Here is a 23149-nt window from a genome sequence, read left to right on the forward strand (position 1 = left end):
GCTATGAACTGGGAAGCTAGTAGGCTATTGGCTAATTATAGTCTGGCCCACCGACTACTACAAGCTCAGGAACCAATTGGTGGAATTCCACAACCTAGTTGCCAACCCCCGTTGTATATTGTCAATTCAAATCACCCTCTTCACCATCATAAATCAACATCATTCAAAAATGTGTAGATATGGTGCTAAACTTGAAGAAGTCATGGATGACTCGGTGAGGTGATGTTGCTCACCGGTCCACTTTGAACGAAGTACACAACGTCGCTTGCAAACTCAGATGCATATATTTAACCCAAAAAAATGTGGGACCCTTTTTAAAAAAAAATCTCCTAAAATGACATACCCAAATCTAACTGCCTGTAGCTCAGGACCTGATGCAAGGATATGCATGTTCTTGATACCATTTGAAAGGAAACAACTTGAAGTTTGTGGATATGTGAAATTAATGTAGGAGAATATAACACATTAGATCTGGTAAAGGATAATACAAAGAAAAAAAACATGCATTTTTTTGTATTTTTCTTTTGTAAACTCGGACATATCTATATATTTATATGTATATATTTAATGTATTACGTGAATGGTGACCACTGTCTTCTGAAAAATACATTTGAGACTGGCGGAGTCTCAAATCCCAGTGGGTCACACTAACTAACCTATGAAGTTCTTCCAGGAGACAGGGTCATTAGACTGTTTCCAGGTGCCGGGCCAGGCCATGAGGACTGTGTTGTGTTTCATGCCCCCTAGGCCTGCCGTCTGGATGAGGTGGGAGAAACCATCGCGCAGGTTGGACGATGCCACCACATGGCAGAAACCCTTGGTACGCTCCGTCGTCATCGACGACTTGACGTTCTGATGGAGAAAGAGTGAGAAAAGAAGGACAATAATATGATTTCCTGATGTGAAAGAATCGTAATGGACTCAAACCCTGGTTATCATTACCCTTGTCTTCAATACCTATGTTTGTTTTTTTTAGGCGTTGAGGCATGATATTTGTAGCATTCTCGTGGTATTCTGAGGAACTGCTCTCTGAAAATGGCTTTGGTCTACCAGTAGATGACACTCTTTAAAGGAATAACCCGCAGCAATGTCTAAACTCCTCTCACGCTGAGTTGCTTCTCTGACAGGTGTCTCAGAGACATAGGACACATCTACTGTAGTCTACAGGGTATTTCTTCCCTCAGCTCCGTTCCTCCATAAATCCCTGCTACATTAAAGACGTTAGGAGAGAGATTCCCACCATCTTCCTTTCACCTACCAGGTTATTTCACGTCATTACTGACGAAGACGAAGGACTACTGAAACACATCCACAGTGTAGAATCTGAGATTCCGGGGCCTTACAGTACCTGCTCAGCCTTCTTGACCTCGTCCTCCTTGGTCATGTAGGTGCCCTGCAGCACAGAGCCCACGATGGTCAGGCCTTTCCCTGCTTTGAGCTGGGTGCAGAAGGAGAGCAGGCGTGGGTGTTTCACTGTGTGGTCAGACTCCAGGTTCAATAGCACCAGCATCTGGGGCCTACGACCAGGGAAGACAAGGGTAATGAGACATCAGACAAGTCATACTGTATTATAGCCTACGACCACGGAAGACAGGGGTGAACATACTGTATTATAGCCTACGACCAGGGAAGACAGTGGTGAACATACTGTATTATAGCCTACAACCAGGGAAGACAGGGATGAACATACTGTGTTATAAGTTACATTACACTGCATTAGCCTATAACAGTATCGAAGCATAACTTGGATGTTCATGAAGGTCATTCATTTCTATCCATAGGTCAGAGGTCAAAATGCTTTGTAGAGTTAACCAGAGATCAGTATGAGAGTCATTCAGCCTGGATGGCTCAGTTAACCAGAGATCGGTATGAGTCATTCAGCCTGGATGGCTCAGAGTTAACCAGAGATGAGTATGAGAGTCATTCAGCCTGGATGGCTCAGAGTAAATTTGATGGAACACATCAAATAACAAAATAAGCTTGTCTATTGTCCGATGGTTTTGTTAGCCACACACACACACAAACATACACCACACACCATACACCATACACCATACAGGGTTTAATAGTGAAGAGAAACGCTGTATACACTCTCACTAGAGGTCATTTGGAGTCAAAACAAACTGGACAGATGATAAGATTTAAACAACCAGATCAAAACTATACATCCAATCCTGCTTCCTAATAGTCTCGGTACATGGCTCCTGCTTCCTAATAGTCTCGGTACATGGCTCCTGGTTCCTAATAGTCTCGGTACATGGCTCCTGCTTCCTAATAGTCTCGGTACATGGCTCCTGCTTCCTAATAGTCTCGGTACATGGCTCCTGCTTCCTAATAGTCTCGGTACATGGCTCCTGCTTCCTAATAGTCTCGGTACATGGCTCCTGCTTCCTAACAGTCTCGGTACATGGCTCCTGCTGGCGAAGGCTGGTGGCACGTCAGCTACTGTGTAAAGAGGCTTAGGGGGGGGCACGTCGCGAGCCGAGCGTGGGCGCTGGGTGGGTGCAAGTACTCTGTATCCCGCCCCGCCGCGCCAGATGGCACAGGGAGAAATCTTGATTTTGACACTGTAGATTAGGCTATGCCCTGGGAATGGCACTGTGGATGATGCCAGTGGCAGACGGGAAAGGACCCAATACCCAAGTTTGACCTCAATCTTTCCTGATGTAAATGCTCCACTCATTGGACAGGCACTGTCCTGGGGCTGCTATGCTGTTTAGGCTTACCGGTATCTTTTTTTCACAGTGAGATTACGGAGAAGGCTCACAGATTAATCAAATAGTAATTCTCTCTCATTCTATGGATTACTCAGTTAATGGTAAGAATACACCATGTTGTCTAGCCTCTGTTGCAGAGTCCCACATCTGGCTACTGCTGGTTGTTCAGAAATGTGGTGTCACTGTTGTAGCAAACAAACGTATATATGCACATAAACCTAAACACACGCGCACCTCCAGTTCTTGGTGTGGGGCGGTGCCTCCTCCAGGCGAATGAGGGCGTAGCGGGCAGCGTTGAGCGATAGACCACGGATACCGTCCCCCCACTCCTTCTCCGCCCTGGAGATGGAGAGAACGAGAAGAGGAGGAGTGCCAGGAGGTCCAGGACAAACAGAGAGAGCTACAACTAACCAGGATCTCACCATTATTATAATACGTATATCCTATTTGTGTTGAGAGGACAAAATGTAGAATAAAAGTGCTCTTACCCTCTGTATTCAATGTACTTGTAGATACAGCCAGCGATGAGCATGGCCACCAGGGCATAGTACCAGGAGGAGATGAACATGAGGGAGACACACAGACTGGCGCCTAGGAAAGACAGAGCCCTGTGGGGGACGAGAGAAAGACAAAATGGAGGTAAATGTCACTCGTCTTAAAGGGGTCATTCAAATTTTAGCCTGTTTAGACTTCATTTAAGGATAACCAAAGCCAATCACGTGCTCTCTCTGGACTTCAGTACCAGACAGCAAATACCCTTGCTTGTTTAAAGGCCCAGTGCAGTAAAAAACATGATTTTTCTGTGTTTTATATACATTTCCACAGTATGGAGGTTGGAATAATACAGTGAAAACAATGATAATTTTCCCTATAACAGTAAAAGCTGTTAGAGAAGACAGCTTGACATTTTTGCCTGTTTTTACTCTTAGCTAAGATTTTTGTTTATTTTTTACCACTAATTGGAAACAATCACAGTAAGGTACTTAAATGTTATCCAGAAATTATTTGATATTGAGATAAAAACACTGCATTGGACTCAGATCCATTTACCTGTGGACACGATAAAAGATGTGTGCCTGTATATTCACAATGCAAGCTTATATGACCTCTAGCGTGGACCTTGACTAACTGGCCAGTTTAAGATCATGAGATTTAGGCTGCCCAGTAGGGCTTTTGGTGATGGCAGTAAGGACGGGTGGCTCGCTGCCCCCCCCCTCAGTAAGGACGGGTGGCTCGCTGCCCCCCTCAGTAAGGACGGGTGGCTCGCTGCCCCCCTCAGTAAGGACGGGTAGCTCGCTGCCCCCCAGTAAGGACGGGTAGCTCGCTGCCCCCCCCCAGTAAGGACGGGTAGCTAGCTGCCCCCCAGTAGGACGGGTAGCTCGCTGCCCCCCCCCAGTAAGGACGGGTAGCTCGCTGCCCCCCAGTAAGGACGGGTAGCTAGCTGCCCCCCCCCAGTAAGGACGGGTAGCTAGCTGCCCCCCTCAGTAAGGACGGGTGGCTCGCTGCCCCCCAGTAAGGACGGGTAGCTCGCTGCCCCCCCCAGTAAGGACGGGTAGCTAGCTGCCCCCCTCAGTAAGGACGGGTAGCTAGCTGCCCCCCTCAGTAAGGGACGGGTAGCTAGCTGCCCCCTCAGTAAGGACGGGTAGCTAGCTGCCCCCTCAGTAAGGACGGGTAGCTAGCTGCCCCCCCTCAGTAAGGACGGGTAGCTAGCTGCCCCCCTCATTAAGGACGGGTAGATAGCTGCCCCCCAGTAAGGACGGGTAGATAGCTGCCCCCCAGTAAGGACGGGTAGATAGCTGCCCCCCAGTAAGGACGGGTAGATAGCTGCCCCCCAGTAAGGACGGGTAGATAGCTGCCCCCAGTAAGGACGGGTAGATAGCTGCCCCCCAGTAAGGACGGGTAGATAGCTGCCCCCCAGTAAGGACGGGTAGATAGCTGCCCCCCCAGTAAGGACGGGTAGATAGCTGCCCCCCAGTAAGGACGGGTAGATAGCTGCCCCCCAGTAAGGACGGGTAGATAGCTGCCCCCCAGTAAGGACGGGTAGATAGCTGCCCCCAGTAAGGACGGGTAGATAGCTGCCCCCAGTAAGGACGGGTAGATAGCTGCCCCCCAGTAAGGACGGGTAGATAGCTGCCCCCCAGTAAGGACGTGTAGCTCGCTGCCCCCCAGTAAGGACGTGTAGCTCGCTGCCCCCCTCAGTAAGGACGTGTAGCTCGCTGCCCCTCCCCCTCAGTAAGGACGTGTAGCTCGCTGCCCCCCTCAGTAAGGACGGGTGGCTCGCTGCCCCCCTCAGTAAGGACGGGTAGCTCGCTGCCCCCGGTGTCAGTAAGGACGGGTAGCTCGCTGCCCCCCCCCCAGTAAGGACGGGTAGCTAGCTGCCCCCAGTAAGGACGGGCAGCTCGCTGCCCCCCAGTAAGGACGGGTAGCTCGCTGACCCCCCAGTAAGGACGGGTAGCTCGCTGCCCCCCCCCCAGTAAGGACGGGTAGCTAGCTGCCCCCCTCAGTAAGGACGGGTAGCTAGCTGCCCCCCTCAGTAAGGACGGGTGGCTCGCTGCCTCCCCAGTAAGGACGGGTAGCTCGCTGCCCCCAGTAAGGACGGGTAGCTAGCTGCCCCCCCCTCAGTAAGGACGGGTAGCTAGCTGCCCCCCTCAGTAAGGACGGGTAGCTAGCTGCCCCCCCCCTCAGTAAGGACGGGTAGCTAGCTGCCCCCCTCAGTAAGGACGGGTAGCTAGCTGCCCCCCCCTCAGTAAGGACGGGTAGCTAGCTGCCCCCTCAGTAAGGACGGGTAGATAGCTGCCCCCAGTAAGGACGGGTAGATAGCTGCCCCCCAGTAAGGACGGGTAGATAGCTGCCCCCCAGTAAGGACGGGTAGATAGCTGCCCCCAGTAAGGACGGGTAGATAGCTGCCCCCCAGTAAGGACGGGTAGATAGCTGCCCCCAGTAAGGACGGGTAGATAGCTGCCCCCCAGTAAGGACGGGTAGATAGCTGCCCCCCAGTAAGGACGGGTAGATAGCTGCCCCCAGTAAGGACGGGTAGATAGCTGCCCCCCAGTAAGGACGGGTAGATAGCTGCCCCCAGTAAGGACGTGTAGCTCGCTGCCCCCAGTAAGGACGTGTAGCTCGCTGCCCCCTCAGTAAGGACGTGTAGCTCGCTGCCCCTCCCCCTCAGTAAGGACGTGTAGCTCGCTGCCCCCCTCAGTAAGGACGGGTAGCTAGCTGCCCCCCCTCAGTAAGGACGGGTAGCTAGCTGCCCCCCCCAGTAAGGACGGGTAGCTAGCTGCCCCCCAGTAAGGACGGGTAGCTAGCTGCCCCCAGTAAGGACGGGTAGATAGCTGCGCCCCCCAGTAAGGACGGGTAGCTAGCTGCCCCCCAGTAAGGACGGGTAGATAGCTGCGCCCCCAGTAAGGACGGGTAGATAGCTGCCCCCCAGTAAGGACGGGTAGATAGCTGCCCCCAGTAAGGACGGGTAGATAGCTGCCCCCCCAGTAAGGACAGGTAGATAGCTGCCCCCAATAAGGACGGGTAGATAGCTGCCCCCCAGTAAGGACGGGTAGATAGCTGCCCCCCCCAGTAAGGACGGGTAGATAGCTGCCCCCCCCCAGTAAGGACGGGTAGATAGCTGCCCCCCAGTAAGGACGGGTAGATAGCTGCCCCCCCCAGTAAGGACGGGTAGATAGCTGCCCCCCATAAGGACGGGTAGATAGCTGCCCCCCCAGTAAGGACGGGTAGATAGCTGCCCCCCAGTAAGGACGGGTAGATAGCCCCCCCCAGTAAGGACGGGTAGATAGCTGCCCCCCCAGTAAGGACGGGTAGATAGCTGCCCCCCAGTAAGGACGGGTAGATAGCTGCCCCCTCAGACACACCAGTGGCCCAGCAGAGACCTGCTTTCTGGAGTCGCCCATGGGGAGCAGAGCCAAAGCTCCTTAGCTAGGCTATAGAAACACCTGGCACATAGCTGCCACAAGCCCCGGCTCCAGGGATAGGGTGTTCGTGCCAGATGTATGTGTGTGTGTGTACGTGTGATGTGTATCTGTATGTGTGTCCGTCCTCAGAGGTCCTGTCACTGAGCTCAATAACAACCTCCTCAGGTGAAGTTAGCTGGTTAGTTCCTAGGCTAACAGAGTCCCAATAGACTACTACAGTACCTGATGAAGCAGGAGAAAACAGTGAAGCTTAGAGTGCTAATTTGAGAGGGCATTAGAACAGCCAGCACCATGATATAAAGTAATAGAGAGGGCTTTCCCCTTACCAGTGGTAGAACTTGAAGCGGGGTCTCCAGTTGGGGGTGCAGAGCAGGGTCTGGAGGGCACAGGCCAGGTTAACAAACAGGTAGCACATCAAAAAGAACCTGACGGGGAGAGAGATATACAATGACGGAGAGGTGAGATTACACACCACTACCATCTGTCAGTTAACATCCAGAGACCAGTTCTGCAACACTACGATTAGGTTACATTACAGCAGATGGGAAAGCAAGTGTGAGAGGGATGGATGAAAGGATGAAACAAAGAAGGGAAAGAAAGAGAGGATGGTACTGAGATGGAGAGGATGGTACTGACATGGAGAGGATGGTAGAGAGGATGGTACTGACATGGAGAGGATGGTAGAGAGGATGCTACTGACATGGAGAGGATGGTAGAGAGGATGGTACTGACATGGAGAGGATGGTAGAGGATGGTACTGACATGGAGAGGATGGTAGAGAGGATGCTACTGACATGGAGAGGATGGTAGAGAGGATGCTACTGACATGGAGAGGATGGTAGAGAGGATGCTACTGACATGGAGAGGATGGTAGAGAGGATGCTACTGACATGGAGAGGATGGTAGAGAGGATGGTACTGACATGGAGAGGATGGTAGAGAGGATGGTACTGACATGGAGAGGATGGTAGAGAGGATGGTACTGACATGGAGAGGATGGTAGAGAGGATGGTACTGACATGGAGAGGATGGTAGAGAGGATGCTACTGACATGGAGAGGATGGTAGAGAGGATGGTACTGACATGGAGAGGATGGTAGAGAGGATGGTACTGACATGGAGAGGATGGTAGAGGGGGTACTGAGATGGAGAGGATGGTACTGACATGGAGAGGATGGTAGAGAGGGGTACTAACATGGAGAGGATGGTAGAGGGGGGTACTGACATGGAGAGGATGGTAGAGGGGGTACCGACATGGAGAGGATAGTAGAGGGGTACTGACATGGAGAGGATGGTAGAGAGGGTACTGACATGGAGAGGATGGTAGAGAGGGGTACTGAGATGGAGAGGATGGTAGAGAGGGGTACTGACATGGAGAGGATGGTAGAGAGGATGGTACTGACATGGAGAGGATGGTAGAGAGGATGGTACTGACATGGAGAGGATGGTAGAGAGGGTACTAACATGGAGAGGATGGTAGAGAGGGGTACTAACATGGAGAGGATGGTAGAGGGGGTACTGACATGGAGAGGATGGTAGTGAGGGGTACTGACAGACAGGATGGTAGAGAGGGGTACTCACATGGAGAGGATAGTAGAGAGGGGTACTGACGGAGAGGATGGTAGAGAGGGGTACTGAGATGGAGAGGATGGTACTGAGATGGAGAGGATGGTAGAGAGGGGTACTGACATGGAGAGGATGGTAGAGAGGGGGCACTGACATGGAGAGGATGGTAGAGAGGGGGTACTCACATGGAGAGGATGGTAGAGAGGGGGTACTCACATGGAGAGGATGGTAGAGAGGGGGTACTCACATGGAGAGGATGGTAGAGAGGGGTACTCACATGGAGAGGATGGTAGAGAGGGGGTACTCACATGGAGAGGATGGTAGAGGGGGTACTCACATGGAGAGGATGGTACTCACATGGAGAGGATGGTAGAGAGGGGGTACTCATATAGAGAGAATGGTAGAGAGGGGTACTGACATGGAGAGGATGGTAGAGGGGGTACTGACGGAGATGATAGTAGAGGGGGTACTGACATGGAGAGGATGGTAGAGAGCGGTACTGACGGAGGGTGGTAGAGAAGGGTACTGACATGAAGAGGATGGTAGAGGGGGTACTGACATGAAGAGGATGGTAGAGAGGGGTACTGACATGGAGAGGATGGTAGAGGGGGTACTCACATAGAGAGGGGTACTCACATGGAGAGGATGGTAGAGGGGGTACTGACATGGAGAGGATGGTAGAGGGGGGGTACTCACATGGAGAGGATGGTAGAGGACGGTACTGACATGGAGAGGATGGTAGAGAGGGGGCACTGACATGGAGAGGATGGTAGAGAGGGGGTACTCACATGGAGAGGATGGTAGAGAGGGGGTACTCACATGGAGAGGATGGTACTCACATGGAGAGGATGGTACTCACATGGAGAGGATGGTACTCACATGGAGAGGATGGTACTCACATGGAGAGGATGGTACTCACATGGAGAGGATGGTAGAGGGGGTACTGAGATGGAGAGGATGGTACTGACATGGAGAGGATGGTAGAGAGGGGTACTGACATGGAGAGGATGGTAGAGAGGATGCTACTGACATGGAGAGGATGGTAGAGAGGATGCTACTGACATGGAGAGGATGGTAGAGAGGATGCTACTGACATGGAGAGGATAGTAGAGAGGATGGTACTGACATGGAGAGGATGGTAGAGAGGATGCTACTGACATGGAGAGGATGGTAGAGAGGATGCTACTGACATGGAGAGGATGGTAGAGAGGATGCTACTGACATGGAGAGGATGGTAGAGAGGATGGTACTGACATGGAGAGGATGGTAGAGAGGATGGTACTGACATGGAGAGGATGGTAGAGAGGATGGTACTGACATGGAGAGGATGGTAGAGAGGATGGTACTGACATGGAGAGGATGGTAGAGGATGGTACTGACATGGAGAGGATGGTAGAGAGGATGGTACTGACATGGAGAGGATGGTAGAGAGGATGGTACTGACATGGAGAGGATGGTAGAGAGGATGGTACTGACATGGAGAGGATGGTAGAGGGGGTACTGAGATGGAGAGGATGGTACTGACATGGAGAGGATGGTAGAGAGGGGTACTAACATGGAGAGGATGGTAGAGGGGGTACTGACATGGAGAGGATGGTAGAGAGGGGGTACCGACATGGAAGGATGGTAGAGAGGGGTACTGACATGGAGAGGATGGTAGAGAGGGGTACTGAGATGGAGAGGATGGTAGAGGGGGTACTGACATGGAGAGGATGGTAGAGAGGATGGTACTGACATGGAGAGGATGGTAGAGAGGATGGTACTGACATGGAGAGGATGGTAGAGAGGGGTACTAACATGGAGAGGATGGTAGAGAGGGGTACTAACATGGAGAGGATGGTAGAGGGGTACTGACATGGAGAGGATGGTAGTGAGGGGTACTGACAGACAGGATGGTAGAGAGGGGTACTCACATGGAGAGGATAGTAGAGAGGGGTACTGACGGAGAGGATGGTAGAGAGGGGTACTGAGATGGAGAGGATGGTACTGAGATGGAGAGGATGGTAGAGAGGGGTACTGACATGGAGAGGATGGTAGAGAGGGGCACTGACATGGAGAGGATGGTAGAGAGGGGGTACTCACATGGAGAGGATGGTAGAGAGGGGGTACTCACATGGAGAGGATGGTAGAGAGGGGGTACTGACATGGAGAGGATGGTAGAGAGGGGTACTGACATGGAGAGGATGGTAGAGGGGGTACTGACATGGAGAGGATGGTAGAGGGGGTACTGACATAGAGAGGGGTACTCACATGGAGAGGATGGTAGAGGGGGTACTGACATGGAGAGGATGGTAGAGGGGGTACTCACATGGAGAGGATGGTAGAGGGGGTACTGACATGGAGAGGATGGTAGAGGGGGTACTGACATGGAGAGGATGGTAGAGGGGTACTGACATGGAGAGGATGGTAGAGAGGGGGCACTGACATGGAGAGGATGGTAGAGGGGGTACTCACATGGAAAGGATGGTAGAGAGGGGCACTGACATGGAGGATGGTAGAGAGGGGTACTGACATGGAGAGGATGGTAGAGAGGGGGTACTGACATGGAGAGGATGGTAGAGAGGGGGTACTCACATGGAGAGGATGGTAGAGAGGTGTACTCACATGGAGAGGATGGTAGAGGGGGTACTCACATGGAGAGGATGGTAGAGGGGGTACTCACATGGAGAGGATGGTAGAGGGGGTACTCACATGGAGAGGATGGTAGAGGGGGTACTCACATGGAGAGGATGGTAGAGGGGGTACTCACATGGAGAGGATGGTAGAGGGGGTACTCACATGGAGAGGATGGTAGAGGGGGTACTCACATGGAGAGGATGGTAGAGGGGGTACTCACATGGAGAGGATGGTAGAGGGGGTAATCACATGGAGAGGATGGTAGAGGGGGTACTCACATGGAGAGGATGGTAGAGGGGGTACTCACATGCAGAGGATGGTAGGGGGTACTCATATGGAGAGGATGGTAGAGGGGGTACTCACATGGAGAGGATGGTAGAGGGGGTACTGACATGGAGAGGATGGTAGAGAGGATGGTACTGACATGGAGAGGATGGTAGAGAGGATGGTACTGACATGGAGAGGATGGTAGAGAGGATGGTACTGACATGGAGAGGATGGTAGAGAGGGGTACTAACATGGAGAGGATGGTAGAGAGGGGTACTAACATGGAGAGGATGGTAGAGGGGGTACTGACATGGAGAGGATGGTAGAGGGGGTACTGACATGGAGAGGATGGTAGTGAGGGGCACTGACAGACAGGATGGTAGAGAGGGGTACTCACATGGAGAGGATAGTAGAGAGGGGTACTGACGGAGAGGATGGTAGAGAGGGGGTACTGAGATGGAGAGGATGGTACTGAGATGGAGAGGATGGTAGAGAGGGGTACTGACATGGAGAGGATGGTAGAGAGGGGGCACTGACATGGAGAGGATGGTAGAGAGAGGGGGTACTCACATGGAGAGGATGGTAGAGAGGGGGTACTCACATGGAGAGGATGGTAGAGAGGGGTACTCACATGGAGAGGATGGTAGAGAGGGGGTACTCACATGGAGAGGATGGTACTCACATGGAGAGGATGGTAGAGAGGGGGTACTCATATAGAGAGAATGGTAGAGAGGGGTACTGACATGGAGAGGATGGTAGAGGGGGTACTGACGGAGATGATAGTAGAGGGGGTACTGACATGGAGAGGATGGTAGAGAGCGGTACTGACGGAGAGGGTGGTAGAGAAGGGTACTGACATGAAGAGGATGGTAGAGGGGGTACTGACATGAAGAGGATGGTAGAGAGGGGTACTGACATGGAGAGGATGGTAGAGGGGGTACTCACATAGAGGGGTACTCACATGGAGAGGATGGTAGAGGGGGTACTGACATGGAGAGGATGGTAGAGGGGGGTACTCACATGGAGAGGATGGTAGAGGATGGTACTGACATGGAGAGGATGGTAGAGAGGGGGCACTGACATGGAGAGGATGGTAGAGAGGGGGTACTCACATGGAGAGGATGGTAGAGAGGGGGTACTCACATGGAGAGGATGGTAGAGAGGGGGTACTCACATGGAGAGGATGGTAGAGAGGGGGTACTCACATGGAGAGGATGGTACTCACATGGAGAGGATGGTACTCACATGGAGAGGATGGTACTCACATGGAGAGGATGGTACTCACATGGAGAGGATGGTAGAGGGGGTACTGAGATGGAGAGGATGGTACTGACATGGAGAGGATGGTAGAGAGGGTACTGACATGGAGAGGATAGAGAGGGGTACTGAGATGGAGAGGATGGTACTGACATGGAGAGGATGGTAGAGAGGGGGCACTGACATGGAGAGGATGGTAGAGAGGGGGCACCGACATGGAGAGGATGGTAGAGAGGGGGTACTCACATGGAGAGGATGGTACTCACATGGAGAGGATGGTAGAGAGGGGGTACTCATATAGAGAGAATGGTAGAGAGGGGTACTGACATGGAGAGGATGGTAGAGGGGGTACTGACGGAGATGATAGTAGAGGGGGGTACTGACATGGAGAGGACGGTAGAGAGCGGTACTGACGGAGAGGGTGGTAGAGAAGGGTACTGACATGAAGAGGATGGTAGAGGGGGTACTGACATGAAGAGGATGGTAGAGAGGGGTACTGACATGGAGAGGATGGTAGAGGGGGTACTCACATAGAGAGGGTACTCACATGGAGAGGATGGTAGAGGGGGTACTGACATGGAGAGGATAGTAGAGGGGGGTACTGACATGGAGAGGATGGTAGAGGATGGTACTGACATGGAGAGGATGGTAGAGAGGGGGCACTGACATGGAGAGGATGGTAGAGAGGGGTACTCACATGGAGAGGATGGTAGAGAGGGGTACTCACATGGAGAGGATGGTAGAGGGGGTACTCACATGGAGAGGATGGTACTCACATGGAGAGGATGGTACTCACATGGAGAGGATGGTACTCACATGGAGAGGATGGTACTCACATGGAGAGGATGGTAGAGGGGGGTACTGAGATGGAGAGGATGGTACTGACATGGAGAGGATGGTAGAGAGGGGTACTGACATGGAGAGGATGGTAGAGAGGGGTACTGAGATGGAGAGGATGGTACTGACATGGAGAGGATGGTAGAGAGGGCACTGACATGGAGAGGATGGTAGAGAGGGGGCACTGACATGGAGAGGATGGTAGAGAGGGGGCACCGACATGGAGAGGATGGTAGAGAGGGGGTACTGACATGGAGAGGATGGTAGAGAGGGGGTACTCACATGGAGAGGATAGAGAGAGGTACTCACATGGAGAGGATGGTAGAGAGGGGTACTCACATGGAGAGGATGGTACTCACATGGAGAGGATGGTACTCACATGGAGAGGATGGTAGAGAGGGGGTACTCATATAGAGAGAATGGTAGAGAGGGGTACTGACATGGAGAGGATGGTAGAGGGGGTACTGACGGAGATGATAGTAGAGGGGGTACTGACATGGAGAGGATGGTAGAGAGCGGTACTGACATGGAGAGGATGGTAGAGAAGGGTACTGACATGAAGAGGATGGTAGAGGGGGTACTGACATGGAGAGGATGGTAGAGAGGGGTACTGACATGGAGAGGATGGTAGAGGGGGTACTGACATGGAGAGGATGGTAGAGTACCGCATAGAGAGGGGTACTCACATGGAGAGGATGGTAGAGGGGGTACTGACATGGAGAGGATGGTAGAGGGGGTACTGACATGGAGAGGATGGTAGAGGGGGTACTGACATGGAGAGGATGGTAGAGGGGGTACTGACATGGAGGATGGTAGAGAGGGGTACTGACATGGAGAGGATGGTAGAGAGGGGGTACTGACATGGAGAGGATGGTAGAGAGGTGTACTCACATGGAGAGGATGGTAGAGGGGGTACTCACATGGAGAGGATGGTAGAGGGGGTACTCACATGGAGAGGATGGTAGAGGGGGTACTCACATGGAGAGGATGGTAGAGGGGGTATTCACATGGAGAGGATGGTAGAGGGGGTACTCACATGGAGAGGATGGTAGAGGGGGTACTCACATGGAGAGGATGGTAGAGGGGGTACTCACATGGAGAGGATGGTAGAGGGGGTACTCACATGGAGAGGATGGTAGAGGTACTCACATGGAGAGGATGGTAGAGGGGGTACTCACATGGAGAGGATGGTAGAGGGGGTACTCACATGGAGAGGATGGTAGAGGGGGTACTCACATGCAGAGGATGGTAGAGGGGGCACTCACATGCAGAGGATGGCAGAGGGGGTACTCACATGGAGAGGATGGTAGAGGGGGTACTCACATGGAGAGGATGGTAGAGGGGGTACTGACATGGAGAGGATGGTAGAGAGGATGGTACTGACATGGAGAGGATGGTAGAGAGGATGGTACTGACATGGAGAGGATGGTAGAGGGGTACTAACATGGAGAGGATGGTAGAGAGGGGTACTAACATGGAGAGGATGGTAGAGGGGGTACTGACATGGAGAGGATGGTAGAGGGGGTACTGACATGGAGAGGATGGTAGTGAGGGGTACTGACAGACAGGATGGTAGAGAGGGGTACTCACATGGAGAGGATAGTAGAGAGGGGTACTGACGGAGAGGATGGTAGAGAGGGGTACTGAGATGGAGAGGATGGTACTGAGATGGAGAGGATGGTAGAGAGGGGTACTGACATGGAGAGGATGGTAGAGAGGGGGCACTGACATGGAGAGGATGGTAGAGAGGGGGCACTGACATGGAGAGGATGGTAGAGAGGGGGTACTCACATGGAGAGGATGGTAGAGAGGGGGTACTCACATGGAGAGGATGGTAGAGAGGGGATACTCACATGGAGAGGATGGTAGAGAGGGGTACTCACATGGAGAGGATGGTACTCACATGGAGAGGATGGTAGAGAGGGGGTACTCATATAGAGAGAATGGTAGAGAGGGGTACTGACATGGAGAGGATGGTAGAGGGGGTACTGACATGGAGAGATGATAGTAGAGGGGGGTACTGACATGGAGAGGATGGTAGAGAGGGTACTGACGGAGAGGTGGTAGAGAAGGGTACTGACATGAAGAGGATGGTAGAGAGGGGGTACTGACATGAAGAGGATGGTAGAGAGGGGTACTGACATGGAGAGGATGGTAGAGGGGGTACTCACATAGAGGGGCACTCACATGGAGAGGATGGTAGAGGGGGTACTGACATGGAGAGGATGGTAGAGGGGGTACTCACATGGAGAGGATGGTAGAGGGGTACTGACATGGAGAGGATGGTAGAGAGGGGGCACTGACATGGAGAGGATGGTAGAGAGGGGGTACTCACATGGAGAGGATGGTAGAGAGGGGGTACTCACATGGAGAGGATGGTAGAGAGGGGGTACTCACATGGAGAGGATGGTACTCACATGGAGAGGGGTACTCACATGGAGAGGATGGTACTCACATGGAGAGGATGGTACTCACATGGAGAGGATGGTACTCACATGGGAGGATGGTAGAGGGGGTACTGAGATGGAGAGGATGGTACTGACATGGAGAGGATGGTAGAGAGGGTACTGACATGGAGAGGATGGTAGAGAGGGGTACTGAGATGGAGAGGATGGTACTGACATGGAGAGGATGGTAGAGAGGGGGCACTGACATGGAGAGGATGGTAGAGAGGGGGCACCGACATGGAGAGGATGGTAGAGAGGGGGTACTGACATGGAGAGGATGGTAGAGAGGGGGCACTCACATGGAGAGGATGGTAGAGAGGGTACTCACATGGAGAGGATGGTAGAGAGGGGGTACTCACATGGAGAGGATGGTACTCACATGGAGAGGATGGTACTCACATGGAGAGGATGGTAGAGAGGGGTACTCATATAGAGAGAATGGTAGAGGGGTACTGACATGGAGAGGATGGTAGAGGGGGTACTGACGGAGATGATAGTAGAGGGGGTACTGACATGGAGAGGATGGTAGAGAGCGGTACTGACGGAGAGGATGGTAGAGGGGGTACTGACATGAAGAGGATGGTAGAGGGGGTACTGACATGGAGAGGATGGTAGAGAGGGGTACTGACATGGAGAGGATGGTAGAGGGGGTACTGACATGGAGAGGATGGTAGAGGTACTCACAGAGAGGGGTACTCACATGGAGAGGATGGTAGAGGGGGTACTGACATGGAGAGGATGGTAGAGGGGGGTACTCACATGGAGAGGATGGTAGAGGGGGTACTGACATGGAGAGGATGGTAGAGGGGGTACTGACATGGAGAGGATGGTAGAGGGGGTACTGACATGGAGAGGATGGTAGAGGGGGTACTGACATGGAGAGGATGGTAGAGAGGGGGCACTGACATGGAGAGGATGGTAGAGGGGGTACTCACATGGAAAGGATGGTAGAGAGGGGGCACTGACATGGAGGATGGTAGAGAGGGGTACTGACATGGAGAGGATGGTAGAGGGGGTACTGACATGGAGAGGATGGTAGAGAGGTGTACTCACATGGAGAGGATGGTAGAGGGGGTACTCACATGGAGAGGATGGTAGAGGGGGTACTCACATGGAGAGGATGGTAGAGGGGGTACTCACATGGAGAGGATGGTAGAGGGGGTACTCACATGGAGAGGATGGTAGAGGGGGTACTCACATGGAGAGGATGGTAGAGGGGGTACTCACATGGAGAGGATGGTAGAGGGGGTACTCACATGGAGAGGATGGTAGAGGGGGTACTCACATGGAGAGGATGGTAGGGGGGTACTCACATGGAGAGGATGGTAGAGGGGGTACTCACATGGAGAGGATGGTAGAGGGGGTACTCACATGGAGAGGATGGTAGAGGGGGGTACTCACATGGAGAGGATGGTAGAGGGGGTACTCACATGGAGAGGATGGTAGAGGGGTACTCACATGCAGAGGATGGTAGAGGGGGTACTCACATGGAGAGGATGGTAGAGGGGGGTACTCACATGGAGAGGATGGTAGAGGGGGTACTCACATGGAGAGGATGGTAGAGGGGGTACTCACATGGAGAGGATGGTAGAGGGGGTACTCACATGGAGAGGATGGTAGAGGGGGTACTCACATGGAGAGGATGGTAGAGGGGGTACTCACATGGAGAGGATGGTAGAGGGGGGTACTCACATGGAGAGGATGGTAGAGGGGGGTACTCACATGGAGAGGATGGTAGAGGGGGTACTCACATGGAGAGGATGGTAGAGGGGGTACTCACATGGAGAGGATGGTAGAGGGGGTACTCACATGCAGAGGATGGTAGAGGGGGTACTCATATGGAGAGGATGGTAGAGGGGGTACTCACATGGAGAGGATGGTAGAGGGGGTACTCACATGGAGAGGATGGTAGAGGGGGTACTCACATGGAAAGGATGGTAGAGAGGGGGACTGACATGGAGAGGATGGTAGAGAGGGGTACTGACATGGAGAGGATGGTAGAGAGGGGTACTGACATGGAGAGGATGGTAGAGAGGGGGTACTGACATGGAGAGGATGGTAGAGAGGGGTACAGACATGGAGAGGATGGTAGAGAGGGGTACAGACATGGAGAGGATGGTAGAGAGGGGTGCTGACATGGAGAGGATGGTAGAGAGGGGTGCTGACATGGAGAGGATGGTAGAGGGGGTACTGACATGGAGAGGATGGTAGAGGGGGTACTCACATGGAGAGGATGGTAGAGAGGGGTACTCACATGGAAAGGATGGTAGAGAGGGGTACTGACATGGAGAGGATGGTAGAGAGGGGTACAGACATGGAGAGGATGGTAGAGAGGGGTACAGACATGGAGAGGATGGTAGAGAGGGGTACAGACATGGAGAGGATGGTAGAGAGGGGTACTGACATGGAGAGGATGGTAGAGAGGGGTACTGACATGGAGAGGATGGTAGAGGGGGTACTGACATGGAGAGGATGGTAGAGGGGGTACTGACATGGAGAGGATGGTAGAGGGGGGTACTCACATGGAGAGGATGGGGGCGACAGCGTCCAGAGAAGCGATGAGGATACCGATCTCACAGATCCCACCAGTCAACAGCAGGGCCCAGGTGGGCTCTCCATTAGCCTTGCCATGACCAAACACCTGGGAGACAGGGACAGCCAGAGAGTTTGTTTGTTTGTTTGTTTGTTTGTTTGTGCGTGCATCTACAGTATGTGTGTGTCTGACCTGTAGGAATGGCACGATGCCGTCCCTTGCGATGGCCTGCAGCAGCCGGGGTGCTCCAGTGAGACTCTGTAGACCTGCTCCACAGCATGAGAAGAACGAGCCAATCACAATCACCCAGGGGGAGGGCCAAGCCAAGATGCCAATCACCAGGTTCCCTTTGACAGAGTCCCCAAACCTAGGACAGACAGACGTATTCACTAGAAAAGTCCTCAGATACTACGCTCACACTGGGATATGCATAACCACATTTCTTAAACAGAGAAAAGCCTAGCCAGAAAGACACTCACTAGCTTTGACCATTGTGTATCCAGTATAATTAACTCAAACTCTCCCTCTTATAACGATGTGTGTTACAAGGGCCTACTATGTGGCTCAGACAAACAGCTTTATGAAGGCAAACAGATGTTTTCAATCTGGATGATCATTTCTCTCTCAATGCCCATATGGGGGCGAAACAAATAAACAAGACATTTGTACTCCTTTCTTTAACAAATAAATTTAACAAATAAACAAGACATTTGTATTGCTTTCTTTAACAAATAAACAAGACATTTGTATTGCTTTCTTTAACAAATAAACAAGACATTTGTATTGCTTTCTTTAACAAATAAACATGACATTTGTATTGCTTTCATACCAAGTGTGAAAAGTGAAACAGCACTTACTTGTCTCTCAGCACCACCCCCTCGATGCAGGCGCCAAACAGTATGACAGAACTAATGTCTGGGTGGCACCGTTAAGGAAATTAGCATCGGGACAGCAAGAGTTGAAAAACAAAACCATGATCACATTCATTTGAGCGCCAAACAGAGTAAAGTTTGGTAAGGCTACCTGAACTTGTCCAATAAAGAATTGTCATTTGCGATTACCATTGCTACGTTTTGCTATGGAGAACCCAAATGAACACGACCTACCTTTACAGTTTAAAGTGTACATAATAACAACACATTGACTTATCATGTATTACAATAATTTGGTAGGTGCTTGCAGGGGCACAACTTTGGTTTTAGAAGTGGGGCATTTTTTGTATTTCCCAGTTGGATAAACACTCCTAACAGCCTACCCGATCACTCAGAGATGTCCAAAAGGTCCTAAAGGCACACCGTTGCCTCGTTTTGTATCACATTCCAATGATAAAACTGTGGGGGATAAAAATGATATTTCAGAATGTGGGGGGGACATGCCCCCAGCGAAAGTTCCACCCCTGGGTGCTTGTATTTGTCCTATTAAGACACTTGTATGGTTGGTCTGTTGTCGCTGTCATTTAAGATACAGATGAAGGTGGTGGTGGCGATGGCCATGATGGTTCCTATGGGGATGGACTTCTGGGCATCCCTGAGATCACCAGACCTGTTGGATCCAGCCATGATTCCTGTGAGGAGGGGAAATAGGAAGTTGGTTACATTATTAAATATGATCTTCTCTCCGGGTGCCCAGGTAGAACCTAGGCTACCACCCCTAGTTCTTTAGGTGTGGGGGGTGGGTCTAGGCCGGGTTACTGTCCTGCTGCTTGTTCTTTAGGTGTGTGTGTGTGTGGGGGGGGAGGGGGGCTTATTAGTCAGTCAGGCTTATTGAGGTAGTATGTACATGAGGGTATAGTTAAAGTGACTATGCATATATGATGAACAGAGAGTAGCAGAAGCGTAAAAGAGGGGATGGCGGGGGCACACAATGCAAATAGTCCGGGTGACCATTTGATTACCTGTTCAGGAGTCTTATGGCTTGGGGGTAAAAATTATTGAGAAGCCTTTTTGTCCTAGACTTGGCACTCCGGTACCGCTTGCCATGCAGCAGTAGAGAGAACAGTCTATGACTGGGGTGGCTGGGGTCTTTGACAATTTTCAGGGCCTTCCTCTGACACCACCTGTAGAGGTCCTGGATGGCAGGCAGCTTTGCCCCAGTGATGTACTGGGCCGTACACACTACCCTCTGAAGTGCCAGGCGGTCAGAGGCTGAGAAATTTCCGTACCAGGCAGTGATGCAACCGGTCAGGATGCTCTCTGTGTTGCAGCTGTAGAACCTTTTGAGGATCTTAGGACCCATGCCAAATCTTTTTAGTTTCCTGAGGGGAATAGGTTTGTTGTGCCCTCTTCACGACTGTCTTGGTGTGTTTGGACAATTCTAGTTTGTTGGTGATGTGGACACCAAGGAACTTGAAGCTCTCAACCTGCTCCACTACAGCCCCGTTGATGAGAATGGGGACGTGCTCGGTACTCCTTTTCCTGTAGTCCACAATCATCGCCTTAGTCTTGGTTACGTTGAGGGAGAGGTTGTTATTCTGGCACCACCCAGCCAGGTCTCTGACCTCCTCCCTATAGGCTGTTCCGTCGTTGTCGGTGATCAGGCCTACCACTGTTGTTTCGTCAGCAAACTTAATGATGGTGTTGGAGTCGTGCCTGGCCATGCAGTCGCGGGTGAACAGGGAGTACAGGAGCGGACTTAGCACGCACCCCTGGGGAGCTCCAGTGTTGAGGATCAGCATGGCAGATGTGTTGCTACCTACCCTCACCACCTGGGGGCGGCCCGTCAGGAAGACCAGAATCCAGTTGCAGAGGGAAGTGTTTAGTCCCAGGGTCCTTAGTTTATTGATGAGCTTTGAGGGCACTATGGTGTTGAACACTGAGCTGTAGTCAATGAATAGCATTCTCACATAGGTGTTCCTTTTGTCCAGGTGGGAAAGGGCAGTGTGGAGTGCAATAGAGATTGCATCATCTGTGGATCTGTTTGGGCGGAATGCAAAATTGGAGTGGGTCTAGGGTTTCTGGGATAATGGTGTTGATGTGAGCCATGACCAGCCTTTCAAAGCACTTCATGGCTACAGATGTGAGTCCTACGGGTCTGTAGTCATTTAGACAGGTTGCCTTTGTGTTCCTGGGCACAGGGACTATGGTGGTCTGCTTGAAGAATGTTGGTATTACAGACTCGATCAGGGACATGTTGAAAATGTCAGTGAAGACACCTGCCAGTTGGTCAGCACATGCCCGGAGCACACGTCCTGGTAATCAATCTGGCCCCGCAGCCTTGTGAATGTTGACCTGTTTAAAGGTCTTACTCACTTCAGCTACGGAGAGCAAGATCACACAGTCATCCGGAACAGCTGATCCTCTCATGCATGCCTCAGTGTTGCTTGCCTCGAAGCGAGCAGAGAAGTGATTTAGATCGTCTGGTAGGCTCGTGTCACTGGGCAGCTTGCGGCTGTGCTTCCCTTTGTAGTCTGTAATAGTTTGCAAGCCCTTCCACATCCAATGAGTGTCGGAGCCGGTGTAGTATGATTCAATCTTAGCCCTGTATTGACGCTTTGTCCGTTTGATGGTTCGTCGCAGGGCATAGCAGGATTTCTTGTAAGCTTCCGGGTTAGAATCCCGCACCTTGAAAGCGGCAGCTCTACCCTTTAGCTCAGTGCGAATGTTGCCTGTAATACATGGATTCTGGTTGGTATATGTACGTACAGTCACTGTGTGGACGACAGCCTCAATGCACGTATTGATAGAGCCAGTGACTGATATGGTGTATTCCTCAATTTCATCGGAAGAATCCCGGGACATGTTCCAGTCTGTGATAGCAAAGCAGTCCTGTAGTTTAGCATCTGCTTCATCTGACCAATTTTTTATAGACCGAGTCACTGGTGCTTCCTGCTTTAATTTTGGCTTGTAAGCATGAATCAGGAGGAGAGAGTTGTGGTCGGATTTACCAAATGGAGGGCGAGGGAGAGCTTTGTACGCGTCTCTGTGTGTGGAGTACAGGTGATCTAGAATGTTTTCCCTCTGGTTGCACATTTAACATGTTGATAGAGATTTGGTAGAACTGATTTAAGTTTCCCTGCATTAAAGTCTCCGTCCACTAGGAGCGCCACCTCTGGGTGAGTGGTTTCCGGTTTGCTTATTTCCTTATACAGCTGACTGAGTTCGGTCTTAGGCCAGCATCTGTCTGTGGTAGTAAATAAACAGCCATGAAGAGTATAGCTGAGAACTCTAGGCAAGTAGTGTGGCCTGCAATTTATCACAATATAGTCTACCTCAGGTGAGAAAATTCTAGAGACTTCCTTAGATTTTGTGCACCAGCTGTTGTTTACAAATATGCACAGACCGGCCCCCCCTTGTCTTACCGGAGTGTGCTGTTCTATCCTGCCGGTGCAGTGTGTATCCCGTTAGCTGAATATCCATGTCGTCATTCAGCCACGATTCCATGAAACATAGGATATTACAGTTTCTGATGTCCCGTTGGTAGGATATTCGTGATCGTACCTCGTCTAGTTTATTGTCCAATGATTGCACGTTGGTAGGATATTCGTGATCGTACCTCGTCTAGTTTATTGTCGAATGATTGCACGTTGGCGAGTAATATTGATGGTAATGGCAGCTTTCCTAGTTGCCTTCTGCGGGTCCGGACGAGGCATCCGGCTCTTCTTCCTCTGCGTCGCTTCCTTTTGTGAATAATTGGGATGTCTGCCCTGTGGGGTGTTTGGAGAATATCGTGTGAGTCCTGCTTGCTGCTGTTGTTGTTGTTGAAAAAAATCTTTGTCTAATCCGAGGTGAGTGATCGCTGTCCTGATATCCAGAAGCTCTTTGTCTAATCTGAGGTGAGTGATCACTGTCCTGATATCCAGAAGCTCTTAGTCTAATCTGAGGTGATAGACCGCTGTCCTGATATCCAGAAGCTCTTTGCCTAATCTGAGGTGAGTGATCGCTGTCCTGATATCCACAAGCTCTTTGTCTAATCCGAGGTGAGTGATCGCTGTCCTGATATCCAGAAGCTCTTTGTCTAATCCGAGGTTAGTGATCGCTGTCCTGATATCC

At 51.6% G+C, this 23149-nt stretch overlaps 1 protein-coding gene across 6 annotated transcripts in view; it reads right to left on the reverse strand.

The window, feature by feature from the left end:
- Positions 1-23149, reverse strand: part of LOC112215286 (solute carrier family 12 member 7-like) — a 126995-nt gene that overhangs the window by 25720 nt on the left and 78126 nt on the right. For all 6 annotated transcript variants that reach the window (XM_042298737.1, XM_042298736.1, XM_042298739.1 and 3 more), the window contains exons 10-18: positions 19627-19725; positions 19019-19076; positions 18354-18528; positions 18151-18269; positions 6967-7065; positions 3206-3325; positions 2952-3056; positions 1349-1517; positions 657-852 (exon numbers count right to left, since the gene is read on the reverse strand). In XM_042298737.1, the coding sequence (XP_042154671.1) occupies positions 657-852; positions 1349-1517; positions 2952-3056; positions 3206-3325; positions 6967-7065; positions 18151-18269; positions 18354-18528; positions 19019-19076; positions 19627-19725 (1140 nt within the window). The remainder of the gene's footprint in view (positions 1-656; positions 853-1348; positions 1518-2951; positions 3057-3205; positions 3326-6966; positions 7066-18150; positions 18270-18353; positions 18529-19018; positions 19077-19626; positions 19726-23149) is intronic.

This window comes from Oncorhynchus tshawytscha, linkage group LG16, assembly GCF_018296145.1.
Source record: "Oncorhynchus tshawytscha isolate Ot180627B linkage group LG16, Otsh_v2.0, whole genome shotgun sequence".
NCBI classification, from domain to species: Eukaryota; Metazoa; Chordata; class Actinopteri; order Salmoniformes; family Salmonidae; genus Oncorhynchus; species Oncorhynchus tshawytscha.